We start from the raw sequence: 23,813 nt of genomic DNA, 5'->3' as shown, positions 1-23,813 counted from the left end.
GGCCTGAGGAGCCGCGCAGCTTAGGCTTTGCCTTGGTTTCACCTTTTTTAAAAAACAAGTCTGGGGAGGCTTGGCTTGCTGGAAGGTCTCGGTGAGAGGACCTTGTGCATGTTTAGTTAGCTGGGAGAGCAGCGCCGGGGTGAACCCCGGCCCCTCGGCTCGGAGCTGCAGGATGTGTTGTTTTCGGTGATAACAGCAACAATGCCAGTCTGCATGGATACCCTTGGGGTTTAGGCTCCAAACTTTGCCTAGGTACTTAAGGCTGAAGTGGGAAGGGGGTGTAGGTGAGTAATGAAGCCCACAGGGAACGCAAGCAAACTCGCAAAGTAACACGAGGGTTAGCATGTTTTGGTTTCATAATGCGACGGAGACAGTGACTTCGGATTCTCCTTTGGTCTCACCCTGATTATTACTTGCTGCAGTCCAAGAGACTTCATAGGAAAAGGGTTGTTTTGCAGAGGATAATGTTTTCTGTAGCTTCAGGCAGCCTAGAACAATGGATCATCAATTGGCCCACCCCTCCCCCCTGGTTGATAAGAAAACTTATGTTGCTCTGTAAAGGAATGAGCTACTTTGGAGCAGTAAGCTTGTCTTCCCTCCAAAGCAGGGACTACTTGATCCCCAGATTTGATTGAAAAATTTTCAGATTTTATTGAAATATTCAGTGCTAGGTTGAGCTAGATGATTTCTAAGCTCTGAATTTAAATACTAATGTAATTCTGTGTTTCAGAATTTCCAGCAAACCAGTGGTGGCATCCTTAACTCTCAAAACACAGAGAGTGTAGTATACAAAACATCTCCTTTCTTTCACTTGTGCTTTGGAAGGGCTTTCACCAGGGGTAGACATTTGTTGCTTAATCTTTTCCAATTTGTGGTAGGTAGACCATAGAACTCACAGAGATTACGTGCAGAAAAACCCTTAGCATAAGCTTGTTTTCAAAATGGCATGGGCTGTGGAAACGTCTTAAGAGAGATCTTTGCTATCTTTTCTTTTTTTTTTAAGATTTATTTTATTTTTATTAGAAAGATAGAGAGGAAGAGAGACAGAGAGGAAGATTTTCCATCCGATGATTCACTCCCCAAGCAGCCACAACAGCCAGAGCTGTGCTGATCTGTGGCTAAGAACCTGGAGCTTCTTCTGGGTCTCCCATGCAGATGCAGTGTCCCAAGGCTTTGGGCCGTCCTCGACTGCTTTCCCAGACCACAAGTAGGGGGCTGGATGGGAAGCGGGGCCGCCAGGATTTGAACCGGCGCCCATGTGGGATCCTGGCTCATGTTAGGCAAAGACGTTAGCTGCTAGGCTACCACACCAGGACAGATCTTTGCTATCTTAGTTTTACGAAGTTTAGTTGAAGATCCTTTGTAGTAAGTTTTCTGTAAGAAACAAATCTAGCTGACTATAAGGCTTTACAGTGGCTTCTTCCTTCATGTTTGTGCTGATACCGTTTTGTCTTGTGTATGCCTCAGGCTTCAGAGTAAGGTGGAAGCTTCTTTCCCAAGAACGGTTTTGAGCCGAGGAGTGGATAACCGATACCTGGTGTTAGCAGCCACTGTTGAACAGAATGAAGAGGGTGGCCAGGAAAAGCATTTAATCATCACTGCCTCCCAGGCGCGGGAGCACAAGGAACAGTGCATCCTGAGGAATGGCTGGTATGTGGCACTTGGAGCACTTAGCTGGGAGACACTTAAGGGTATTAAGATTTATTTACTTTTCATTGGAAAAGCAGAATTAGAGAGAGAAAAAAAGATTTTTTGTGTGGCAGTTCTCTCGCCAAATGACCACAGTGGGCAAGGCTGGGCCAGTCCAAAGCCCCACAATCCAGTAGTCTCCTCTGGGTCTCCCCTGAGGGTATGGGAGCCCAAGGTCTTGGGCCAGACTCTGCTGCTTTCTCAGGCCAAAAGCAGGGAGCTGGATTTGAAGTGGAGCAGCCAGGGAGTTGAGCCTGGGTCAGTAGGGGTGACTGGTACCACAGAGAGGATTAGCATGTTACGACACCATGCTACCCTCAAAAATACCATCTTAAAACCTGTCATATGGTTTGGATGTTACCACAGTTTAACTACTAAAATGGATAGATTTAGTTTTTTAAAGATTGATTTATTTTTATGCAAAGTCAGATATGCAGAGAGGAGGGGAGAGAGAGATGATCTCCTGTCTGTTGATTTACTCCCAAAGTGGTCGCAAAGGCCGGAGCTGTACTGATCCGAAGCCAGGAGCCAGGAGCCTGGAGCCACCTCTGGGTCTCCCATGTGGGTGTAGGATACCGATACTTTGCGCTGTCCTCGACTGCTTTCCCATGCCACAAGCAGGAAGCTGGATAGGATATGGGGCTGCCGAGATTAGAACTGGCACCCATATGGGATCCTGGCATGTGCAAGGTTACTGCACTGGGCCCTACTTCTTATTTCTTTCTTTCTTTCTTTTTTTTTTTTTTTTTAAGATTTATTTTTTAAAAAGATTTATTTATTTATTTATTTTTGACTTACTGGAAAGTCAGATATACAGAGAGGAGGAGAGACAGAGAGGAGGAGAGACAGAGAGGAAGATCTTCCGTCTGATGGTTCACTCCCCAAGCAGCAGCAATGGCTGGAGCTGCGCCAATCCAGAGCCAGGAGCCAGGAGCTTCTTCCTGGTCTCCCACAAGGGTGCAGGGTCCCAAGGTTTGGGCCGTCCTTGACTGCTTTCCCAGGCCACAAGCAGGGAGCTGGATGGGAAGCAGGGCTGCTGGGATTAGAACAGGCGCCCATATGGAATCCCGGGTGTGCAAGGCGGGGACCTTAACCACTATGTTATCGTTATCGCACCCAAAAGATTTATTTATTTTTATTGCAAAGTCAGATATACAGAAAGAGGAGGCAGACAGAGAGGAAGATCTTCTGTCCAATGATTCATTCCCCAAGTGACCACAACGGCCTGTGCTCTGCCGATCCGAACCCATGTGCCAGGAGCCCTTCCCGGTCTCCCATGTGGGTGCAGGGTCCCAAGGCTTTGGGTTGTCTTCGACTGTTTTGCCAGGCCACAGGCAGGGAGCTGGATGGGAAGTGGGGCAGCCGGCATTAGAACCGACACCCTTATGGGATCGTGGCATGTTCAAGGTGAGGACTTTAGCTGCTAGGCCACGCTGCCGGGGGCACAGTTCTTATTTGTTTAAAATTTTTAAAACATTCCATTGCTTTTTAAGCTTTACTATATTTTAACATAGGACCTGAAACTGTGTGTTTATCCTGTTACTTCTTTGTGCTTGCAGGTGTTCTGTGCCGGTACAGCCAGGGGACATCATTCATTTAGAGGGGGACTGCACTTCTGATACTTGGATCATAGATGAAGATACTGGATATTTGATCCTCTATCCGGACATGCTGATTTCTGGCACGAGTATATCCAGTAGTATTCGGTGTATGAGAAGAGCTATCCTCAGTGAAACTTTTAGGGTGAATAACACACTTTTATTAAATAAAAAAAATTTAGTTCATTTTACTTTTATTTTTCTTTGTTTTTTTTCTTTCCTTTTTTAAGGATCCACTTCATTTATTTAAAAGGTAGAGTTACAGATTAAGCTCTCTTGCATCTCCTGGTTTACCGTAGCAGCAGTTGGTCAGGGCTTGGCCAAGTAGAAACCAGGAACCTAGAACTCCATCTGCGTCTCTGCATGGGTGCAGCAGCGCAAGCACTTGGAACCTTTCTGCTTTTTAGGTTCTCTAGATCTAAATCCAAAGTGCAATATATAGGACTCCAACAGATACCCATGTGGGATGCTGGTGTTGTAGCTAGGGGCTTAACACACTGTGCTACAATGCTTCTCCGTAAAGATTTATTTTATTTGTCTCAATGGCAGAGTGACAGAGATGGCAGGGAGGTAGGGAGAAAGAATCTTACATATGTTGGCTCAGCCCCCAGATACAACGATGATAGCTGAGTTAGGCTGCAACTAGGAGTCTGAAACTCTGGGTGTCTCTTAAAATAGCAGGATTCCAAGCACTGAATCATCATCTTTTGCTTCCCAGGCACACTAGCAGGAAGCTGGATCATAAATCGATTAGCCAGGACTGAAACTTACACCTTGATGTGATGTATCGACATCTCAAGTGGCAACTTAAGCCATTGAGCCACACTAGCTACTAACTTATGCCTTTCTTTCTTTTTTTTTTTTTTAAGATTTATTTTTATTGAAAAGTCAGATATAGAGGTGGAGAGACAGAGAGGAAGATCTTCCATCCACTGACTCACTTCCCAATTGAGTGCAACAGCTGGAACCAAGCTGATCCAGAGACAGGAGCCACGAATCTTCTCTGGGTCTTCCACGCAGATGTAGGGTCTCAAGACTTTGGGCTGTCCTTGACTGCTTTCCAGGTCACATGTAGGATGGGAAGCGGGGCTGCCGGGACATGAATTGATGTGCACATGGGATCCCGGTGCATGCAAGGCGAGGACTTTGGCTGCTAGCCTACCACGCCAGACCGTATGCCTTTATTTGAGTAGATAAAATGTGAAATTAGAAAAGAATTCTTTGTAAATGTTGACTACTTAAGTATTTTGAGCTTTTTCTTATTTTGCTTTTTTCAAGATAGAAATGACCAACTTTAAATGTCATTTACATTTGTAGAATAGTTCAACTTGTAAAATAATTATTCGTGTTGATTGTTTAGACCCTGCTTGATACTCAGATCCCTTGTGAGTGTCCCGATTCTAATTTTGGCTGTGTTCCCATTTCCGCAGTTGACTTCCTCCTCCCCCCCCAAAAAAATTATATTGATTTATTTATCTGAAAGGCAGAGTTACAAAGAAAGAATCTTCCATCTGCTGGTTTACTACAACAGCCATCACTGTACTGTCCTGAAGCCAGGTGCCTTGGTCTTCTGGGTCTCCCATGCAAGGGTCTAAACAGTTGGGTCATCCTCTGTTACTTTGCCAGGTGACTGGATCATGAGTGGAACAGCAGGACTTGAACCGGCTCTCTGTGGGATGCTGGCCCTGTAGGCAGTGGCTTTACTCACATGCTGCAGCAACAGCCCTTTGCAATGTATCCTGGAAGGCATAAGATTATGGGTTCATGGACTTGAATCCTTGCTTTCCGTGTGGGAGGCCTGGATGGAGTGCTGGGCTTCTGTCTTCAGATTGGTCCATCCCTGGCTATTTCAGATATTTGAGTAATAAACTAACAGATGCAAGATCTCTATCTCTGTCCCTGTGTCTTTAGGAAAAAGTAAATAAGAGAAAAAAAGTTTTGAATGGAGGAAAGTGGGAGTTAGCTATAATCTAAGCTACTATGGTGTAATAGTTTAACAAATTAGTAAATATATGCACATATCCATTAATGTGCTGTGAAATATAATGAAGGCTTTGTTTTCTTAGAGCTCAGATCCAACAACACGTCAAATGCTCATTGGTACAGTTCTCCATGAAGTATTTCAGAAAGCAATAAGTGATAACTTTGCCCCAGAAAAGCTACAAGAACTTACTTCTCTAACTGTTCAGGAAATAAGACATCTGAAGGAAATGTAAGTAGTTACGAGAAGAACTGCATGTACAGCAATTTTATAGTATGATTTCTTTCTTGTTTTCTTTATGGTTTTTAGAATTGGTCTACTGTGTGTGTATTATTGTAACCTAGATTGCAAAATTCTACTACCCCATTGTAACATTGTGAAGAATTTCTGAAATTTTAGGGTAAGAAGTCTGGCTAAAAATGGTGAAATCTGTATGTGTGCAGCAGATTGTTTAGCTGCTCTCAGAGATATGCAAGTAATGTTTTTGCATCAGTTCTCGAAGCAATATAAAAATGGTGTGGATTTCGGAGTCAGATGGAATGAATTTCAGAACACATCTTTTTCTAGTTTGGTGACTAAAAAAAGTTGTTTGAAGATTGTGAGGAACAGGGTGGGCAAGTTGCCCCTGGGATGGCTACGTCCCTTATAGGCTTGCCTCATTCACATTCTGGCTGCTCTGCTTCTGATCCAGCCTCCTGCTAGTGCACAGCGTGGAAGACAGCAGATGATGGCTCGAGTAACTGGGTCCCTGCTACCTTTTCACTCAGATGGAATTCCAGATTTTTGTGTCTCCCTCACTCATTGCTGTTTGTTGTGGGCAGTTGGGAAGTAAACCAAATGATGAAAAATCTCTTCTGTTTGTCTCTGCCCTTCAAAAAACTGAAAGTAAATATTTAAAAAAGATTTGGAAAGAAATGAGAGTACCTATTTTTGTAGACTTTGTGGGTGACCTAGACAGAATTCCAGGCTTCTGGCTTTAGCCTGGCCTGGCCCCTGCTGTTGGTGGATGTTTAGGGGAATGAACCAGAGGATAGAAATCTTTCGGGGGGAAAAAAAGGTCTGGATGCTTCAAGAAAGTAATTTAGGAAAAGTTCTCAAATTGTGCTTTTTTTTTTTTTCTTTTTAAGATTTATTTTTGCTTGAAAGGTAGAATTAAAGAGAAGAAAGACAAAGAAAGATCTTCCAGGGCCCCCGGCAGCGTGGCCTAGCGGCTAAAGTCCTCGCCTTGAAAGCCCCGGGATCCCATATGGGCGCCGGTTCTAATCCCGGCAGCTCCACTTCCCATCCAGCTCCCTGCTTGTGGCCTGGGAAAGCAGTTGAGGACGGCCCAATGCATTGGGACACTGCACCCGCGTGGGAGACCTGGAAGAGGTTCCAGGTTCCCGGCTTCGGATCGGCGCGCATCGGCCCGTTGCGGCTCACTTGGGGAGTGAATCATCGGACGGAAGATCTTCCTCTCTGTCTCTCCTCTGTATGTATCTGGCTGTAATAAAATGAATAAATCTTTAAAAAAAAAAAAAAAAAAAAGAAAGATCTTCCATTCGTTGACTCACTCCCCAAATGGCCCAAACAACCAGAGCCAGGGCTCTCCCATGGGTGCTGGGGCCCAAGGACCTGGGCCATCTCCTGCTGCTTTCCCAGACGGTTTAACAGGGAGCTGGGCAATACTGTTAAGAAGGTATCTGGCCCATATGTTAGTTTGCTATAAGGATTCCTTGTTACTGTCCTCTTCACTTGGAAACATTCTTACCATAATTTGAGTACCATGAATTCTTTTAAAACCAGCTCTGGGAGGTGGTTGTTCTCTCTGCTTTGCAGATGAGGAAACAGGTCTGATCAACAGTTAACACATGGAGTTGGTACATAGTTAACATTGGAGTTGGTACATAGTTAACATTCACAGCCAAGGCTGATCCCCACACAAGCTGATAGGCTTCTGATTCCCCAGAGCAGTTACTAAGATTGGGAAGCTTAGAGAGGCTTAATGAAAAAGTGCAACCATCCTAGGCGGGTGAGTGCTGATTGCAGCAGTTCTCCAAGAACTAGAAAAATCATTTACATTTTGAGAGGCAGTGCATGGGTTGTAGGGGGTGGGTAGGGTACAAACAACCAGACAGAACTCCTGTCCTCTGGTCCACTCTGCAAATGCCTACAACAGCTTGAGCTGGGCCAAACCAGTATACATCTTGGCATGTGGGTGGTAGGGACCCAACTTCTCTGGCTGGCACTTGTTTGCAACTAGGGTGCATATGGTAGGAACTTGCAGTCAAGAACTGAGACTCCGATATGGGATGTGGGTGAACCAAGCTGCGTGTTTTTTTGTTTTGTCGTTTAATGTCTGAGAAGATTTATATTGCCAGCATTGTGGTATGGCAAGTTAAGCTGCTTCCTGTGATGCCAGCATCACATTTGAGAACTGGTTTGAGTATCTAGCTGCTCTGCTTCTGATCCAGCTCCTTGCTAATTGCCTGGGAAAAGCAGAGGATGGTCCAATTGTCTGGGTCCCAGTTACCTCTGTGGGAGATCATGAATAAGCTCCTGGCCCCTGGCCCCTGGCTTCTGGCTTTAGCCTGGCCCAGGCCTAGCCATTGTGGTCATTTGGGGAGTAAACCTGCCAAAAGAAAATGTCTCTGTCCTTCCTTCTCTCTCTCTTTCTTCCATTCACTGGTTCACTCCCCAGATAGCCACAAGGACCAGGTCTGGGCCAGCCTAAAGCCAAGAGCCTGGAACTTCATGCAGGTCTCCCAGTTGGGTAGCAGAGGTTTAAGCACTTGGGCCATCTTCTGCTTTCTTATGTGCATTAGCAGGGAGCTAGACTAGAAGTGGAGTAGCCTGCATTTGCACTGGTGCTCTCAAATGGGGTGATGGCACTGAAAGGAGAGGCTTCAACTGCTGTGCTACAACTTTGGACCCCAGGTGGCCTCTTACCCACTGAGCCAAATGCCTGCTTCAAAAGCTGACTAATACTGTCATGTGTAACTGTGCTGTGATTTGTTTTTGTACTCGTTAATCATTAGACATGGGGTTGCTTATTTGAGATTTATCCTCTCAAATGTGTTATTTCCATGTGTAATATTGACTTTTGGCAGGTACCGCTTAAATCTGAGTCAAGATGAAGTAAAACAGGAGGTAGAAGAATATCTTCCTTCATTTTCTAAGTGGGCTGAAGATTTTATGCATCAGAATACTGGCTTCCCTCAAATGCAGCTATCTCTGTAAGAAATGTATTTTCTTCATATATTATTCACATTTTTTGTCCAAAATCCTATTCTGTGTGTCAAATCAAAGTTTTTTAAAAATCAAGCTATTAACATTTGACCTTCTCTTATTTATTTGTAACTTTTAAAATTTTTGTTAAAGTTACTTAGAAAGCAGAGTTACAGAGAGAGAAGAGATCTTTGACTTATCCTAGTTCACTCCCCAAATGGCCACAATGACTAGGGCTGGGCCAGGCTCAAGCCAGGAGCCAGGAGCTTCGTCTGAGTCTCCTAGATGGGTGCAGGAGTCCAAGCATTTGGGCGTTTTTTTTAGCTACTTTTCCAGACACATTAGCAGGGAACTGAATTGGAAGTAGAAAGACTGGGTCTCAGGCCCAGTGTGGTAGCCTACCAGCTAAAGTCCTCACCTTACGTGCACTAGAATCTCATAAGGGCATCGGTTCTAATCCTGGCAGCCCTGCTTCTCATCCAGCTCCCTGCTTGTGGCCTGGGAAGGCAGTTGAGGATGGCCCAAAGCCTTTGGACTCTGCATCTGCGTGGGAGATCCGGAAGAGGCTCCTGGCTGCTGGCTTTGGATCGGCACACCTCAGGTCCTTGTGACCACTTGGGGAGTGAATCAACGGATGGAGCATCTTCCTCTTTGTCTTTCCTCCTCTCTGTGTATCTGACTTTCCAATGAAGATAAAATCTTAAAAAAAAAAAAAAAGGAGGGGAAAAACTGGGTCTCAAACTGGTGCCCATATCGGATGCCAGCATTCCAGGTGCTAGCTTAACTTGCTGTGCCACAGCGCCATCCCTTTATTTTTTTTTAATTACAATCCTGAGTATCTTTTCATAGCGGGAGAGAATCTAGTGAATAAAGTATTTATTTGATTTATGATAAAATCATTTGATTTTTTAATGTAGATTTCTAAAAAATTATCTGTAGTTGTATTTTCATGCATATTTTTCTGTTGGTATCATATGTCCTGTACCATGTACATGATTGTCATGTGTATCTGTGCTGTGTATTAAATACTATGTGAGCAAGTTAATGCCATTCAGCCTTTGGCTTATTTTTTAGGTTTTTTGTTGTTGGTGGTGTTGTTTTCATATATGTGAAAGAAAAAATTAGAGGGAGGAAGACTGATTATCTCCCCTAGATGTCCACAACAGCTTGACCGGGCCAGGCTAACCCCAGAGGCCAGGACGCCCATCTGAGTCTTTCAAAGATGGCAGGAACATTATCTTTTGCCTCTCAGGTTCTTTCTTTCTTTATATATTTTTTAAAGATTTATTTATTTTTATTACAAAGTCAGATATACAGAGAGGAGGAGATACAGAGAGGAAGATCTTCCGTCCGATGTTTCACTCCCCAAGTGAGCCGCAACGGGCCGGTGCTGCGCCGATCCGAAGCAGGGAACCAGGAACCTCTTCCAGGTCTCCCACATGGGTACAGGGTCCCAAGGCTTTGGGCCGTCCTCAACTGCTTTCCCAGGCCACAAGCAGGGAGCTTGATGGGAAGTGGAGCTGCCGGGATTAGAACCGGTGCCCATATGGGACCCCAGTGTGTTCAAGGTGAGGATTTTAGCTGCTAGGCCACGCTGCCGGGGGCCCCCCTCCAGGTTCTTTAGCAGCAAGCTGAAGCATTGTCCACAGCCAGGACTGGGCCTGGCTGAATCTGGGAGCCGGAAAGTACATCTGAATTTCCCACTTGATTAGTAGGAACTCAAATATTTGGGCCGTCACGTGCTGCCTCCTACTAACAGGAAACTGGATCAGGAACAGAGTAGACGGGACTAGAATTGGTTCTGTGATTTGAGGTGTGAGTATCCCAAGTAAATGCTTAAACTGCTAATCAAATCTGACCTTAATTTTTTTTTTTAAAGATTTATTTATTTTATTACAATCAGATATACAGAGAGGAGAGACAGAGAGGAAGATCTTCCATCCAATGATTCACTCCCCAAGTGAGCACAATGGCCCGTGTTGAACTGATCCGAAACCAGGAGCCAGGAACTTCCTCCAGATCTCCCACGCGGGTGCAGGGTCCCAAGGCTTTGGGCCGTCCTCAGCTGCTTTCCCAGGCCACAAGCAGGGAGCTGGACGGGAAGTGGAGCTGCTGGGATTAGAAGCGGCGCCCATATGGGATCCCGGGGCGTTCAAGGCGAGGACTTTAACCGCTAGGCTACACCACCGGGGCCAAATCTGACCTTAATTTTTAAGTTGTTTATATCTTTTGCAATACTTACAAGTATTGGTACCATGATGCAGCAAGTAAAGCTTACTGCCTGCAGTGGCTCCACAGTACAGTTTCAAGTCCTCTACTTCCCATCCAGCTCCTTGCTAATGCACCTGGGAAAGCACCAAGATGGCCCAAATTTTTGGGCTCCTGCACCCACTTGGGAGAGCCATAGGGAGACTGCTTAATCCTGGCTTTGGACTGGCCCAGCTTTGGCTGTTGTGGTTGTTGGGGAAGTAATCTCTCTCTCTCCCTCTCTCTCTCTGCCTTTGAAATAAATAAATCTTTAAAAAATAAAAACAATATTCTTTTTTTCTCCTTCTTTTGCTCTGGACTGTTTAAGTTTTACATCTGAACCTCTTTCATAGCTTATTAATATTGAGTCAATTAGCAGTTGTTATTTAATAACAATATTAAAAACAATTAGAACTTGATAGCGGCCAAGGTGAATTTTCTTAATGATTAAGTAAAGAACATAACGGAATTGTAGGTATGGCCATGAGGTCCTGTGAAGATTGCTCTGTGTGGATGCGTGAAGTGTTGCCTGAACAAGCCCCATGCTTCATAGGCAGTGGGCCCAAGCATCACGTTCTTACACAGTTCACTGCGGTGTTACGTATGCGAACACATCCTTTTTTAAATAGGACACAACACATTCATTAATTGTGTTGTTACGGATTAATTTGTGTCATAATTGTCAGGATACTCAGGTTGATGTGGTGCCTCCAGCTCTCCACATCATTGCAGTTGTCTTGGTTTAAGGAAAAAGACTCTACAAGACTGTCAGAAACAAACTGAAAAGGCTGGGTTAATAAAGGTTCAATTATGTTAGGGCCCACAAAACAGTGACACTCAAACCTATTCCTGCAGCAGATTTGTTAGAGTGTTTGTTAAACGGCTTGCTGGGCCTTGTGCTTACACCATCTGTTTGATTTGGTGCAGAGAGGCACCTGTGAATTTGCATTCGGAACTGGTTGCCAGGTGATGCTGATGTTATTGGCAAGGTGCCACAGTTTGAGAGTCTTTGCTATAAAAAGTTTATAAACTTTTTGAGCTCTATATTTTCTATGTGAAGAAGGTAGTTGTGAGCAGAAATTTGTAATGTGCAAAATATTCTAATTAAAGCTTCTTGTGTTTTTTTTTTCAGGCCAAGTGATGGCAGTAATAATAATTCAATGTGTCATATTGAAGTAATCAATTCATTGGATATTGAAGAAAGCATTTGGTCCCCTAGGTTTGGACTAAAGGGCAAAATAGATGTTACAGTCGGTGTGAAAATACATCGAGGTTGTAAAGCAAAATATAAGATAATGCCCTTGGAACTTAAGACTGGCAAAGAATCAAATTCTATTGAACACCGTAGTCAGGTATACATTTTAAGAAAATTATTTGAATGTTTAGTATAGTTTAGAATGTAGTCTGTCTCATTAATTGGTGTGAAATTCAGCTTCATGTAATATTTTTCAATTTTAAATACATCAGCTTATTTCACTTATTTTACCAACATATACACACTCAATAGAAAATTTTCTTCAGCAAAGTATTCCAAGACCTGTGTTTATAATCTAGTGTTGCCAAGTTTATGCTGCCAGACTCCAAGAATAAACAGATGCTTCTAAAAAGGAATTCCTTAGTCATGTAAATTGGGGAAGCAAGTGAATGTCTTATAAATGTGCATTACCGTGTTAAAGGGTCTGAAGTCTTTAAGTCATTCCATTTGTTTATTTAAATTTAATGTACCTGAGAGACAGAGATCTTGTATTTACTGGTTCATGCTCTGCAAATAGCCAGTAGCCGGGAGCTCCACCTGGGTCTTCCTTCACCTGCTACCCTCCAGGGCGTGCATTGTCAGGAAGCTGGCATTGGAAGTGGAGCCAGGCACTCTGATATGGTAGGTAGCATCTTACATGCTGTGCTGAGTGCCAGCCCCTTGTGTTAGCTGTGCTTCAGTGAATAGAAGACCTTTTTCTCTGTGTTTCCTGCTCTCTGTAAGTCTACATTTCCAATAAAAATAAATAAGTATTTGTGGAAGATCATATTACTATTTTTACTTATTTATTGTTTTTGAAGGTCATTAACTTCAAAATTATAAAACCTGAGTTCATTAATTCTGTTCCTTAATTCAATATCTAAGAACAATTCACTGTATTTCCTTTTTGTCTTAAGCTAGACAACATAAACTATGTTTATTTTGTGGAAGTCCAGTTTTTGACATCAGTTTTGTTACTTTTGCCAGTTTTGCTCATGTTATTTTCAGTGTGAAAAGATCCATTTTCCTTTTGATTGTAGAATTTTGTTTTGACTGCAAGACAGTGTGAGGAAATAGATTGTTATGGCTTTGTGTGCTAACGCGTTCACTGTTCTTACAGGTGGTTCTGTACACACTGCTCAGCCAGGAGAGAAGAGCTGACCCTGAGGCTGGCCTGCTTCTGTACCTCAAAACCGGGCAGATGTACCCTGTGCCTGCCAAACACCTAGACAAGAGAGGTACAGCTGTTTGACTTCTCTAGTTTGTCCTCTTCCCATCTTAACTTTGGGTGGTACTTTTGCAGGGAAAATAAGATGAGCAAAGAAATTCCTTTTGATGAGGAGACATTCTGAAATCCCTGCACATAAGAGATCTTTAGAACATTATTGGAAAAATGCATGTGTTTAAAAAAAAATGCGATATTTCAAAATTTTTTTCACGTTAAAATAAGAATATCCTTTAATTCTGTTTTCCCTGAACTACCAGTGCTCTCTTTATACTTTTACCCAGTTGTCTTCTCAGTGCACTTGATCGGCCTACGATAGGTTTTAATTTGTAGTTGTGGTATTTTTGTAAAAAGAAGTTGACCTTATTGTTATTTTTTTAAAGATTTATTTATTTTTTTATTGCAAAGTCAGATATACAGAGAGGAGGAAGATCTTCGGTCCGATGATTCACTCCCTGAGCCTGCACAATGGCCTATGTTGAACTGATCTGAAGCCAGGAGCCAGGGACATCCTCCAGGTCTCCCACATGGTGCAGGGTCCCAAAGCATTGGGCCATCATCCTCTCCTGCTTTCCCAGGCCACAAGCAGGGAGCTGGATGGAAAGTGGAGCTGCCGGGATTAGAACCTGCACCCATATGGGATCCCAGGGTGTGCTCAAGGCCAGGACTTGAGCAGCTAGGCCACGCCACCGGGTCCAATTGTTATTTATTTATTTATTTTAAAGATTTGTTTATTTATTTTTATTGCAAAGTCAGACATACATAGAGGAGGAGCGGCAGACAGGAAGATCTTCCATTCGATGATTCACACCCCCAAGTGAGCTGCAACGGCCGGTTCTATGCCGATCCAAAGCCGGGAACCTGGAACCTCTTCCAGGTCTCCCATGCAGGTGCAGGGTCCCAAAGCTTTGGGCCGTCCTCGACAGCTTTCCCAGGCCACCAGAAGTGAGCTGGATGGGAACTGGAGCTGCTGGAATTAGAACCAGTGCCCATATGGGTTCCCGGTGTGAGTTCGAGGCAAGGACTTTTGCCCTTAGGCCACACTGCTGGGCCCAGTTGTTGTTTATTTTTAAAAGCCTTCATGACTCAGAACTTTCTTTTGAAATGCCTAGGAGAGATTCTAGATAGCTATGTTTGTATTTACCATCTAGACAATAACATACCAACTTCTAAATAATTCTAATTAATGGCATGTAGTTATTTAAAGAGGCTATTGAAGTAGTCTAATGGGGAAAAATGTGTTCCCAGATTTTTTGAAACAATCTTCAAATCTGAAGTTTTACTTTTATAGTGTAAAAAGATATGTGCCACACTTTCTGAGATTGATTAAAAGACACTTGCTTCTCTTCTCATAGAATTGTTGAAGCTGAGAAACCGGATGGCGTTCTCTTTGTTTCACCGTATCAGTAAGCCTGCTACTGGAAAAGATAAAACACAGCTTGCTTCTTTACCAGAAATAATAGAGGAAGAGAAAATCTGCAAATACTGTTCACAAGCGGGCATCTGTGCTCTCTATAGCAGGTAAGCACTCTGGCTTCCAGGTGCATTATTTCCGAAAGCATAGTTGAGCGTGAATCAGCGTGCCGGGATTCAGCTTTGGATCTTGGCTTTTATGATATCATTTCATCCGTATTTTCTAAAACTCCCCCTGCTCCCTCTTTTTTTGTTTAATTTTGGGAGCTAGGAAGAATTTGAAAGAAATTTATCTTTTATCTGCTGTTTCACTTCCCAAATGCCTACACTAACCAGTGCAAGGGCAGTCCCAAGCTTGGAGGCAGGAACGTGAACCCAGTCTGTGATGTAACAGGGACTCAGTGTCTCCCAGAGTATATTTTAGCATGCAGGTGAAATCACTGGTCAGACTGTGGTCTCTCTCCCTTTATAAGTCTTTGTCTGGTTTATTTCCTAAATGGCTACAACGGTTGGGTCTGAACCAGAACAGAGAGAGAAGTCTAGAATTCTGTCTGGGTTTCCCATGTGAGTGGCAGAGGCCCAAGTACTGGGACCAACTTCTGTTTCTTTTCCCCATGTATTAGTAGCATCTTGGTTCATAAGTGGAGCTAGGATGCTGGTGCTGTAGGTGGTGGAGTAACTTTTTTTTTTTTTTTTTAAGATTTATCTATTTTTATTGGAAAGTCAGATTTACAGAGAGGAGGAGAGATAGGATGATTTTCCATCCACTGGTTCACTCCGCAGATTGGCTGTAACAGCCAGAGCTGAGCCGATCTGAAGCCAGGAGCTTCTTCCAGGTCTCCCACATGGGTGCAGGGTCCCAAGGCTTTGGGTCATCCACTGCTGCTTTCCCATGCCACAGATGGAGCTGGATGGAAGTGGAGCAGCCAGAATATGAACTGGCCCCCCTATGGGATCCTGGTGCATGCAAGGCAAGGACGTTAGCCACTAGGCCATTGCGTCAAAGTAGGTGGTGGGTTAATTTACTGCACCCCAATGATAACCCCCTAATTGTGTATGAAACAGTGTACAAATACCCAGTTATATTCTGTGCTTTTCTTTGTATATTGTGTTTTTACGATTAAGAGAATAGAAAGAAAAATAGAGTTACTTTAGCTTGTATTTTCTTTTTTTAAGAAAGATTTATTTTATTTATTTGAAAGGCACAGTTGTAGCACAGTCAAAGGAAAGATACAGAGATCTTTCATCCCCTGCTTTGCTACCCAAATGGCTGCAACTCTTTTGTTTGGGCCTGGCTGACGCCAGGAGTCAGAGGCTTCATCCAGGTCACCACCATGGCTGTAGTGGCCCGAGCATGTGGGCCATGTTGCAGTGCATTTCAGGTACATTAGCAGGAAGCTGGATCACAAGTGGATTAACTGGGGCTTGAACTGGCATCCTTATGGAATGCTGTTGTTGCAGGCGGTAGCTGAAGCTGTTGTGATACTACACCAACCCAAGCTTATATTTTCTAATAAACCCATTTCTTTGGAATTTGATAGATTCCTTTTAAAATTTTCTCCAAAGATAAACTTTAACTGTTTTTGCATATAGTTGTTGCTTTTTTTTTTTTTTTAAAGATTTATTCATTTTATTACAAAGTCAGATATACTGAGAAGAGAAGAGACAGAGAGGAAGATCTTCCATCCGATGATTCACTCCCCAAGTGAGCCGCAACGGGCCGATGCGCGCTGATCCGAAGCCGGGAACCTGGAACCTCTTCCAGGTCTCCCACGCGGGTGCAGGGTCCCAATGCATTGGGCCGTCCTCGACTGCCTTCCCAGGCCACAAGCAGGGAGCTGGATGGGAAGTGGAGCTTCTGGGATTAGAACCAGCGCGCATATGGGATCCCGGGGCGTTCAAGGCGAGGACCTTAGCCGCTAGGCCATGCCGCCGGGCCCTAATTGTTGCTTTTTAAAGATGTATTAATTTACTACCCAAGTGGCAGCAATGGCCAGAGCTGATCCAATCCGAAGCCAGGAGCTTCCCCAGGTCTCCCATGCGGTTGCAGGGTCCCAAGGCTTTGGGCCGTCCTCAACTGCCTTTCCATGCCACAAGTAGGGAGCTGGATGGGAAGTGGCGCCACTGGGATTAGAACCAGCTTCTCTATGGGATCCCTGTGCGCATTCAAGGCAAGGACTTTACCTGCCGGGCTACTGTGCTGGTCCCTCTGCATATAGTTTTATGGAATGAATTTTAGTATTTATGCAATTTGGCTTAGAAACATATAGTATAGATATTTTGAATAGCATTACAAGTTCATTAAGTGATAGTTCAACAAGTGTTCCATTTTTTAGTTGCTGTATTTTTATTTTAATATTTATTTGTTTTATTTGAAAGAGTTATAGAAAATGGGAGAGACAGATTACGAGAGAATAACTTCCATCTGCTGATTCAATCCCCAAATGGCCACCATCCCTCTGCCAGCTAGAGCTGAGCCAAGCCCAAAGCAAGAGCTTCTTCCACATCTCCCTTTGGATGCAAGAGCCCAAAGATTTAAGTCATCTGCTCCTGCTTACCCAGGCCACTAGCAGGGAACTGGATCAAAAGTGGAGCCGAGATATAAACTGGCACCCATGTGAGATGCCAGCACTGCAGGCACAGGATTAGCCAATGAAACCACCAAGACAATTCTTTTAGTTATGTTTTAATCTTAGGTCTTTTGTGTTTAGCTACAGGGAAATCGTATTTTCCAGATGGATAGTGTGATATCATTCAATTGGAGTTTGTCCTGTTAATATTTGGCTATTTTTCCTTATTTACTTTTTGTTTTTAAAGATTTATTTATTTTTTTTTATTGCAAAGTCAGATATACAGAGAGGAGGAGAGACAGATAGAAAGATCTTCCGTCCGATGATTCATACCCCCAAGTGACCGCAATGGCCTCTGCTGTGCCAACCCGAAGCCAGGATCCAGGAACTTTCTCCAGGTCTCCCACATGCGGGTGCAGGATCCCAAGGCTTTGGGCTGTCCTCAACTGCTTTCCCAGGCCACAAGCAGGGAGCTGGATGGGCAGTGGAGCTGCCGGGATTAGAACTGGTGCCCAATATGGGATGCCGGAGTGCGTTCAAGGCGAGGACTTTAGCTGCAAGTCCACGCTGTTGGGCCTTATTTTATTTTTTTAAAGACTTTGTTTATTTATCTTTATTGGAAAGACAGATTTACAGAGAGAAGGAGAGACAGACAGAAAGATCCTTTGTCCACTGGTTCACTCCCCAAGTGGCTACAGCCACCACAGCTGAGTCATCCAAAGCCAGGAGCCAGGAGCCTTTTCTGGGTCTCTCATGCAGATATAGGATCCTAAGGCTTTAAACTGTGCTTGAGTGTCTTCCCAGGCCACAAGCAGGGAGCTGGATGGGAAATGGAGCAGCCAGGATTAGAACTGGTACCTCTGTGGGATCCTGGCTCATGCGAGCGAGTTGAGGATTCTAGCCACTAGGGTACCGTGCCAGGCTGTGGCTCTTTTTCTTTAAAGATAAAACAAGTTGGTTTTTTTTTTTCTTTTTTTGTTTATTTGTTTTCGTTTTTAGCAAGTTGTTTATCAATATATATTTATAACCTGTGAGAATTTTTTTTATTTATTTGAAGATTTCTTTATTTTTTACTGGAAATGCAGATTTACAGAGAGAATGAGAGAAAGATCTTTTATTTCCTGGTTCACTCACCATGCAACTGCAATGGCCAGAGCTGAGCTGATTAGAAGCCAGGAGCCAGGAGCTTCTTGTGGGTTTCCCACATGGGTCCAGGTTCCCAAGACGTTGAACCTTACTCAGCTGTCTTTCCAGGGCATAAGCAGAAAGAAGGATAGGAATTGGAACCTTCCAGCACCAGCCAGTGAATCTGGACTGGGAGCAGGCCACATCAAGCCAGCCACAGCACCCAAATGCAAAGGCCAAGACAGTGGAGGGACTATGCCAACCTGGGTCAGAGCTACCACTGGCACTTGCCAGATCCATGGCTGGGAACAGGTCTGGTTGGGGAGCTAAGGGGATGCCCTGGCTGGGTTGTGATTCCCACTGGTGAGTACGAGGGCCAGAGTCAGGGCTGCGGTCTGGTCTGAACATGGCTGCAGTGTCTCTCAGCACATGTGTTGACTGGATCTGAGGTGTGCCATACTGAGCTAGACTCCAGCACCCACTGGTAGTCATAAGAACCAGGGTAGGTGTAGGACAGGCTGGGCTAGGTCTCTGTCCCTGCTGAGCCATGTGTGAGCTGTGTTTGTGTGTGGACCAGGCTTGGCTGGCCTGTAACACCCAACAGCAAAAACTGGAATAGGTGAAGGCCAGTCAGGAAAAACCACTGTTCCTGCAAAGATAGGTAGACTAAGTAGGATTGGCCCAAGGACCCACCAGTGGGTGCGAGGTCTGGCATTGGGTAAGATTCTGAACGATGAGTTTGGGGAACTCCTCTGTCAGGACACAGTCCCTGCAGGTGATCTCAAGAACCACGATAGAGAGCAGTCCACACCAGGCCAAGTAATGGTACCCACTTCTCTATACATTTGACACAGGTCGGGGGCAAACCAGGCTGGGCCAGATCATATCACAGGCAGACCTGAACAACAGAATGGAGTGTAGGTCGGACCGAGTTGGGCTGCAACATATGCCAGTTCACATGAAGGCCAGTACTGGGGGTAGGCTGGGCCCGGCCAGACAGCAGCACCTACTAGCAAATACTGAGGTGAGGCAGGCTATTACCAGACTGGGCTACATTGCGCAACCAACACATGTGAGGTCTGGGGAGGGTGGGGGGAACCCAGTAGGGGAGCTGTATGGAGCTCCCCTGCTGGACCACCACTCCCATTGTTGAGTGTGAGAGCTGGAATGGGGGCATATTGTGCGCCACTGCAATACCTGTTGGACTCAAGTGAGCTGGATCAGGGGAAAGCCAGGCTGGGTTGAATGTTCCTGCTTGTGCATAAATAAGGCCGAGTGGGTGTGGGTTGGATGGGCTTTGCAACAGCATCAGCTGGCAGATGACAGCATGGGTGGCAAATTCTGTCAAGTTGAACTGCAGAACCACCTGGAGAGTGCAGAATCTGGGAGTGGGAGTGAGCCCAGTAGGGAAGCAGTGGGCACCTACCTCTTGGGTTGCCACTGACTGGTGAGCCTGAGAACCGGACTGGGGCAGGCATGGTTAGACAGAGAGTGGCACCCCTTTGTAGGTCTGTGGGTTGGATAGTGGAGCTGGTTGGGTTGAACTAGGCTTCAATGCCCATTGACGTTTATGAGAGCTGAATGGGATGTGGGACAGACAGGACCAGTCTGCTGTACATACTAGCAAGCATGGGAACCAGGGCTGGAGATGGGCTGGTGGGTGTTATTGCCTGTCACTAGGGTGCAGCTCCCACTGGTTTGCGTGAGGGCCAAGTGTGTGGTGGGCAGGATTGGGCTGGCCTGCAAAACCCATTGGTTTGTGTAGAAGACAAGGCTGTAGGCAGAACTGACCCAGCAGTTGCAACCACCAGCATGTGCATAAGCTGACTGGGGTGACAGCCTGTACCGGACCCTGTATTGGCAAGCACACACAAGATTCAGGTTTGGAATCACCTGCGATGAAGTTTCTTTGGGGAATCCCCCAACTGAACTGCTGAACTTAGAACCCCAACCATGGAGTTTCAGGTTCCTTGGTCTGACTGTGGAGTGCATGTGTCAGAGCTGGACCTCTTCGGTGGCTTAGAGGAGCAGTGGAAAGCATATCCAGGTGCACATGGAGGACACCTGGTACCACAACAGATAATGGAGTACAGAACAATAACTGGGCAAATGGAGACTCTAAGGTGGACTATGTCAATCAATGGATTCTGGAGAGATTTCATTGTGCTTGGAGTGGCAAGATTGGCAATAATTCAGAACTGTGGAACTGTCAAAACCTCTTGTGCAGGACCCTTGGAACATGGCCCAAACTGGGAGCTCTGGAGTAGTGTCGGGTGACTGTTCTCCATCTCAGAGTATAGATGCATTTGGGAGTCTGGGTGTGCCTTCTCTCCTTATCCCTCCCTTCCCCCAGATACAGCAAGGAAAAAAAAAGAATGTGGAAATAATGGTCTCACCCACCTTCCTGTATCCCTTGTCACTTCTTACCCTGATTAACTATGTAAAAATCATCTAAATAAATAAATAAATCTTAAAAAAATAAAGAAAGTAAGGGGCCGACACAGTAGCCTAACGGCTTAAGTTCTCGCCCTTCACTCACTGTTATCCAATGTGGGCACCAGTTCTAGTCCCAGCAGCCCCACTTCCCATCCAGCTCCCTACTTGTGGCCTGGGAAGGCAGTCAAGGACGGCCCAAAGTCTTGGGACCATACACCCGTGTGGGAGACCTGTAGGAGAATGCTGGCTCCTGGCTTCAGATCAGCACAGCTCCAGCTGTTGCAGCCACGTGGGGGTTGAATTGTTGGACAGAGGGTTTTCCTCTCTGTCTCTCCTCCTCTCTGTTTTTCTGACTTTCCAATGAAAATAAATCTTTAGAAAAAGAAAGTTGAACCTGTGGAACTTGGTCTAATGCCCATATGGTTTCCCAGTGCTTGCTATGGGAGAATTAGTCAATTGAGCTGTCATGCTGGGCCCTCATTAGATAAATTTTTACAGTTAGTGTTAAGCAAAATTGTAACTTGAAAAATCCTCCTTATGTTTATGTTAACTTCCTTATGTCATAGAACTCCTAGTAGCAAACGGGCCTAACTTGCCGCATGTGCTAATGAAGGCTAGAATATGTCAAAGTTGTTTTCAGGGGGTTAGTCAATGAAGGAAAAAATCATGCAACGTCAAATTTTATATAACAGTGATGTACGTTATAAGCGAAATTGTTTTCTGTAAAAAAATTTGCATTGTATTTTATCATGTATATGTGCTTATTTTAGAAATACCTTATTTCATAGCCAGCAAGTGCAATTTTTTATGTATGTCTTCTAACTGGTAACTTCATATTTAGAGCCGTTGAACAGCAGGAGGATGACAGTGCAGTCCCAGTTGCCATTCTACCCAGAGTAAAGGAAGAAACGGAACATCTGAAGCCTATACACTTAGAATATTTCAGCCAGTGGTGTCTGATGTTAACTCTGGAGTCACAGTCGAAGGATAACAGAAAGAATCACCAAAATATTTGGTTCAGGCCTGCTTCAGAAATGTAAGTGGACTGTTTAATAAGTGCAGTGAAATTTTAGTAGCATAGGCTAGCTGGTATGATCGCATTTAAAATTCATGACAAATGCAAGTTTTACAGCGTGGTGAAGATAGGTGATTTCATGTGTTCAAGACAACTCTGCATGGCGTTGGGGAATTACTTCCACGTGTGGCATCACCTACATGTGCTATGTATGCTACCCTGATTGTTAGTAATGCAGTGTCAGCAGGCTAAATGTGCCTTAGGAAATCTCACTTTATTTATTTATTTTTTATTATATTTCTGACCATCTTTACATAGTTAATTAGGGTAAAAAGGTTCAAGGGCTATAGGAAAGTGGGTAAGACTATTGTTTCCATAAGAAATCTCACTTTAAATGTTACTTTTTTTCCTGTAATTTATTTTTTATTTTCGTTGCCTATTTGACAAGGTTGCACACCCAGGAGGACCACTGATTAGTGGTGAGCTGGATCAGAAGTGAAACAGGCAGGACATGAACCAGCACTCGTTTTGGATGCTTGCACTGGCAAGTGGAGAATTAGCCTGTTGAGCCACCATACTGGCCTCAATACAAATTATGATAGGCTTCATAAGTACAGTAGATTTGTCACATACAAACCAACGAATGACTTTGAATAGCATTTGCTGTTAGTACCTGAGAGGTTCTCAGCATTAAATTCTTATATTGTGGAAGCTGCGGAATCAGATCGCTTTACATTATTTTGTTACTAACAATTGTAAATCCTTGAGTGAAGACTAGAGAAATAAATTATTATTGTGTTCGCTTTGAGTTCAGGGTCAGATTATTATGGTTGGTCTCCGGCAATATGTTTTCAACACCAGAGAAGGGTTGTTGATCAGATGAAAAGGCTCTTAGTCCGTTGGTGGGCATTCCCGGCCTGTGGGAGCCTCCTGTCACTCACTCCCTAGGGCTTTGCTGCAAGTCTGCTTTTGAGTGATTATTTTAAACTCAATAGAGGGGATGTTTACTGAGCATAGCTAACACTTTCTGTAGATGACAGAGTATTGAAAAAGCAGACTCAACTTTAGTGTTTGTTTTCAGGGGTCCATTAGACAAGTGAATTGTGGGAAAATGCGAACACTGTGCTTACTATATGCTGTTTCTTTCTTTCCTAGGGAGGAGAGTGGCAACTGCATTGGCAGCCTGATCAGAAGACAATGTGTAACCAGAGTTTGTGACGGACAGTATTTGCATAATTTCGAACGGAAAAATGGTGCCATGCCTATCACAAATCTGATGGCAGGTGACAGAATTATTCTAAGTGGAGAAGAGAGAACACTGTTTGCTTTGTCTAGGGGATATGTGAAGGAGATTAATGTGACAACAGTAACCTGTGTGTTAGACAGGTAATGAAACGTCACTTTTATTTTTCCAGTAGTTTTATCAGTACTTAATTGACACCATACAATTCAGTGGTTTTCTATGTCTGTGCAATATTTTCCACCAGCACCACAGTCAAACTTAGAGGACCCTATAGTGATCACTCATTTTCTTTCAAATTGTCTGTTGCCTTGGCAACCACTAAATTCACTTTCTGCCTCTCTAGATTGTCCTGTGTTGAACAGTTCATGTCAGCGAAGTGATATAATTTATGGTCTCTGATGATCAGTGTTTTTCACTTAGCATATTATTTTTGTAACACACCTTCATGCTATAGGTTTTACTAGTACTTTATTGCTTTTTTGGAAATACTGAAATAAAATCCAATAAACACATGAAACTGACAGTTTCTAACTTTAAAGCGTATTATTGCGTGACAGTTTACTCTCCCAAAAAGGAAGCCTTGTTTCCACCACTCAGCCATATGCTGCTCTCTCCTGCCTGTAGCCCCTGGCAACCACTAATCTGCTTTCTGTCTCTCTGGGTTTCTCTAGTTTGAATGTGTGGCGGAAGTAAAATCTGAGCTCTATGGCTTTTTTTTGTTTCCTTTTTGACTTCTTAAATTGAGCAAAGTGTTGATGCTGTTCACATACATTCTCAGCATATATGAGCGCCTATTCTTTTAGGACTAAAAACTCCGTTGCGTAGGTAAA

General features: G+C 44.2%; 1 protein-coding gene across 2 annotated transcripts in view; it reads left to right on the top strand.

The window, feature by feature from the left end:
• The window catches only part of DNA2 (DNA replication helicase/nuclease 2), a 44,600-nt gene that overhangs the window by 440 nt on the left and 20,347 nt on the right, over positions 1–23,813 (top strand). For both annotated transcript variants that reach the window (XM_058671544.1, XM_058671543.1), the window contains exons 2-10: positions 1,468–1,650; positions 3,249–3,432; positions 5,354–5,499; positions 8,358–8,483; positions 11,855–12,074; positions 13,077–13,194; positions 14,537–14,702; positions 21,567–21,761; positions 22,896–23,126. In XM_058671544.1, the coding sequence (XP_058527527.1) occupies positions 1,468–1,650; positions 3,249–3,432; positions 5,354–5,499; positions 8,358–8,483; positions 11,855–12,074; positions 13,077–13,194; positions 14,537–14,702; positions 21,567–21,761; positions 22,896–23,126 (1,569 nt within the window). The remainder of the gene's footprint in view (positions 1–1,467; positions 1,651–3,248; positions 3,433–5,353; positions 5,500–8,357; positions 8,484–11,854; positions 12,075–13,076; positions 13,195–14,536; positions 14,703–21,566; positions 21,762–22,895; positions 23,127–23,813) is intronic.

Source organism: Ochotona princeps, chromosome 13, assembly GCF_030435755.1.
Source record: "Ochotona princeps isolate mOchPri1 chromosome 13, mOchPri1.hap1, whole genome shotgun sequence".
Classification (NCBI taxonomy): domain Eukaryota; kingdom Metazoa; phylum Chordata; class Mammalia; order Lagomorpha; family Ochotonidae; genus Ochotona; species Ochotona princeps.
The sequence above is the reverse complement of the archived record's forward strand: the minus strand, read 5'-3'. Positions and strand labels throughout refer to the sequence as shown.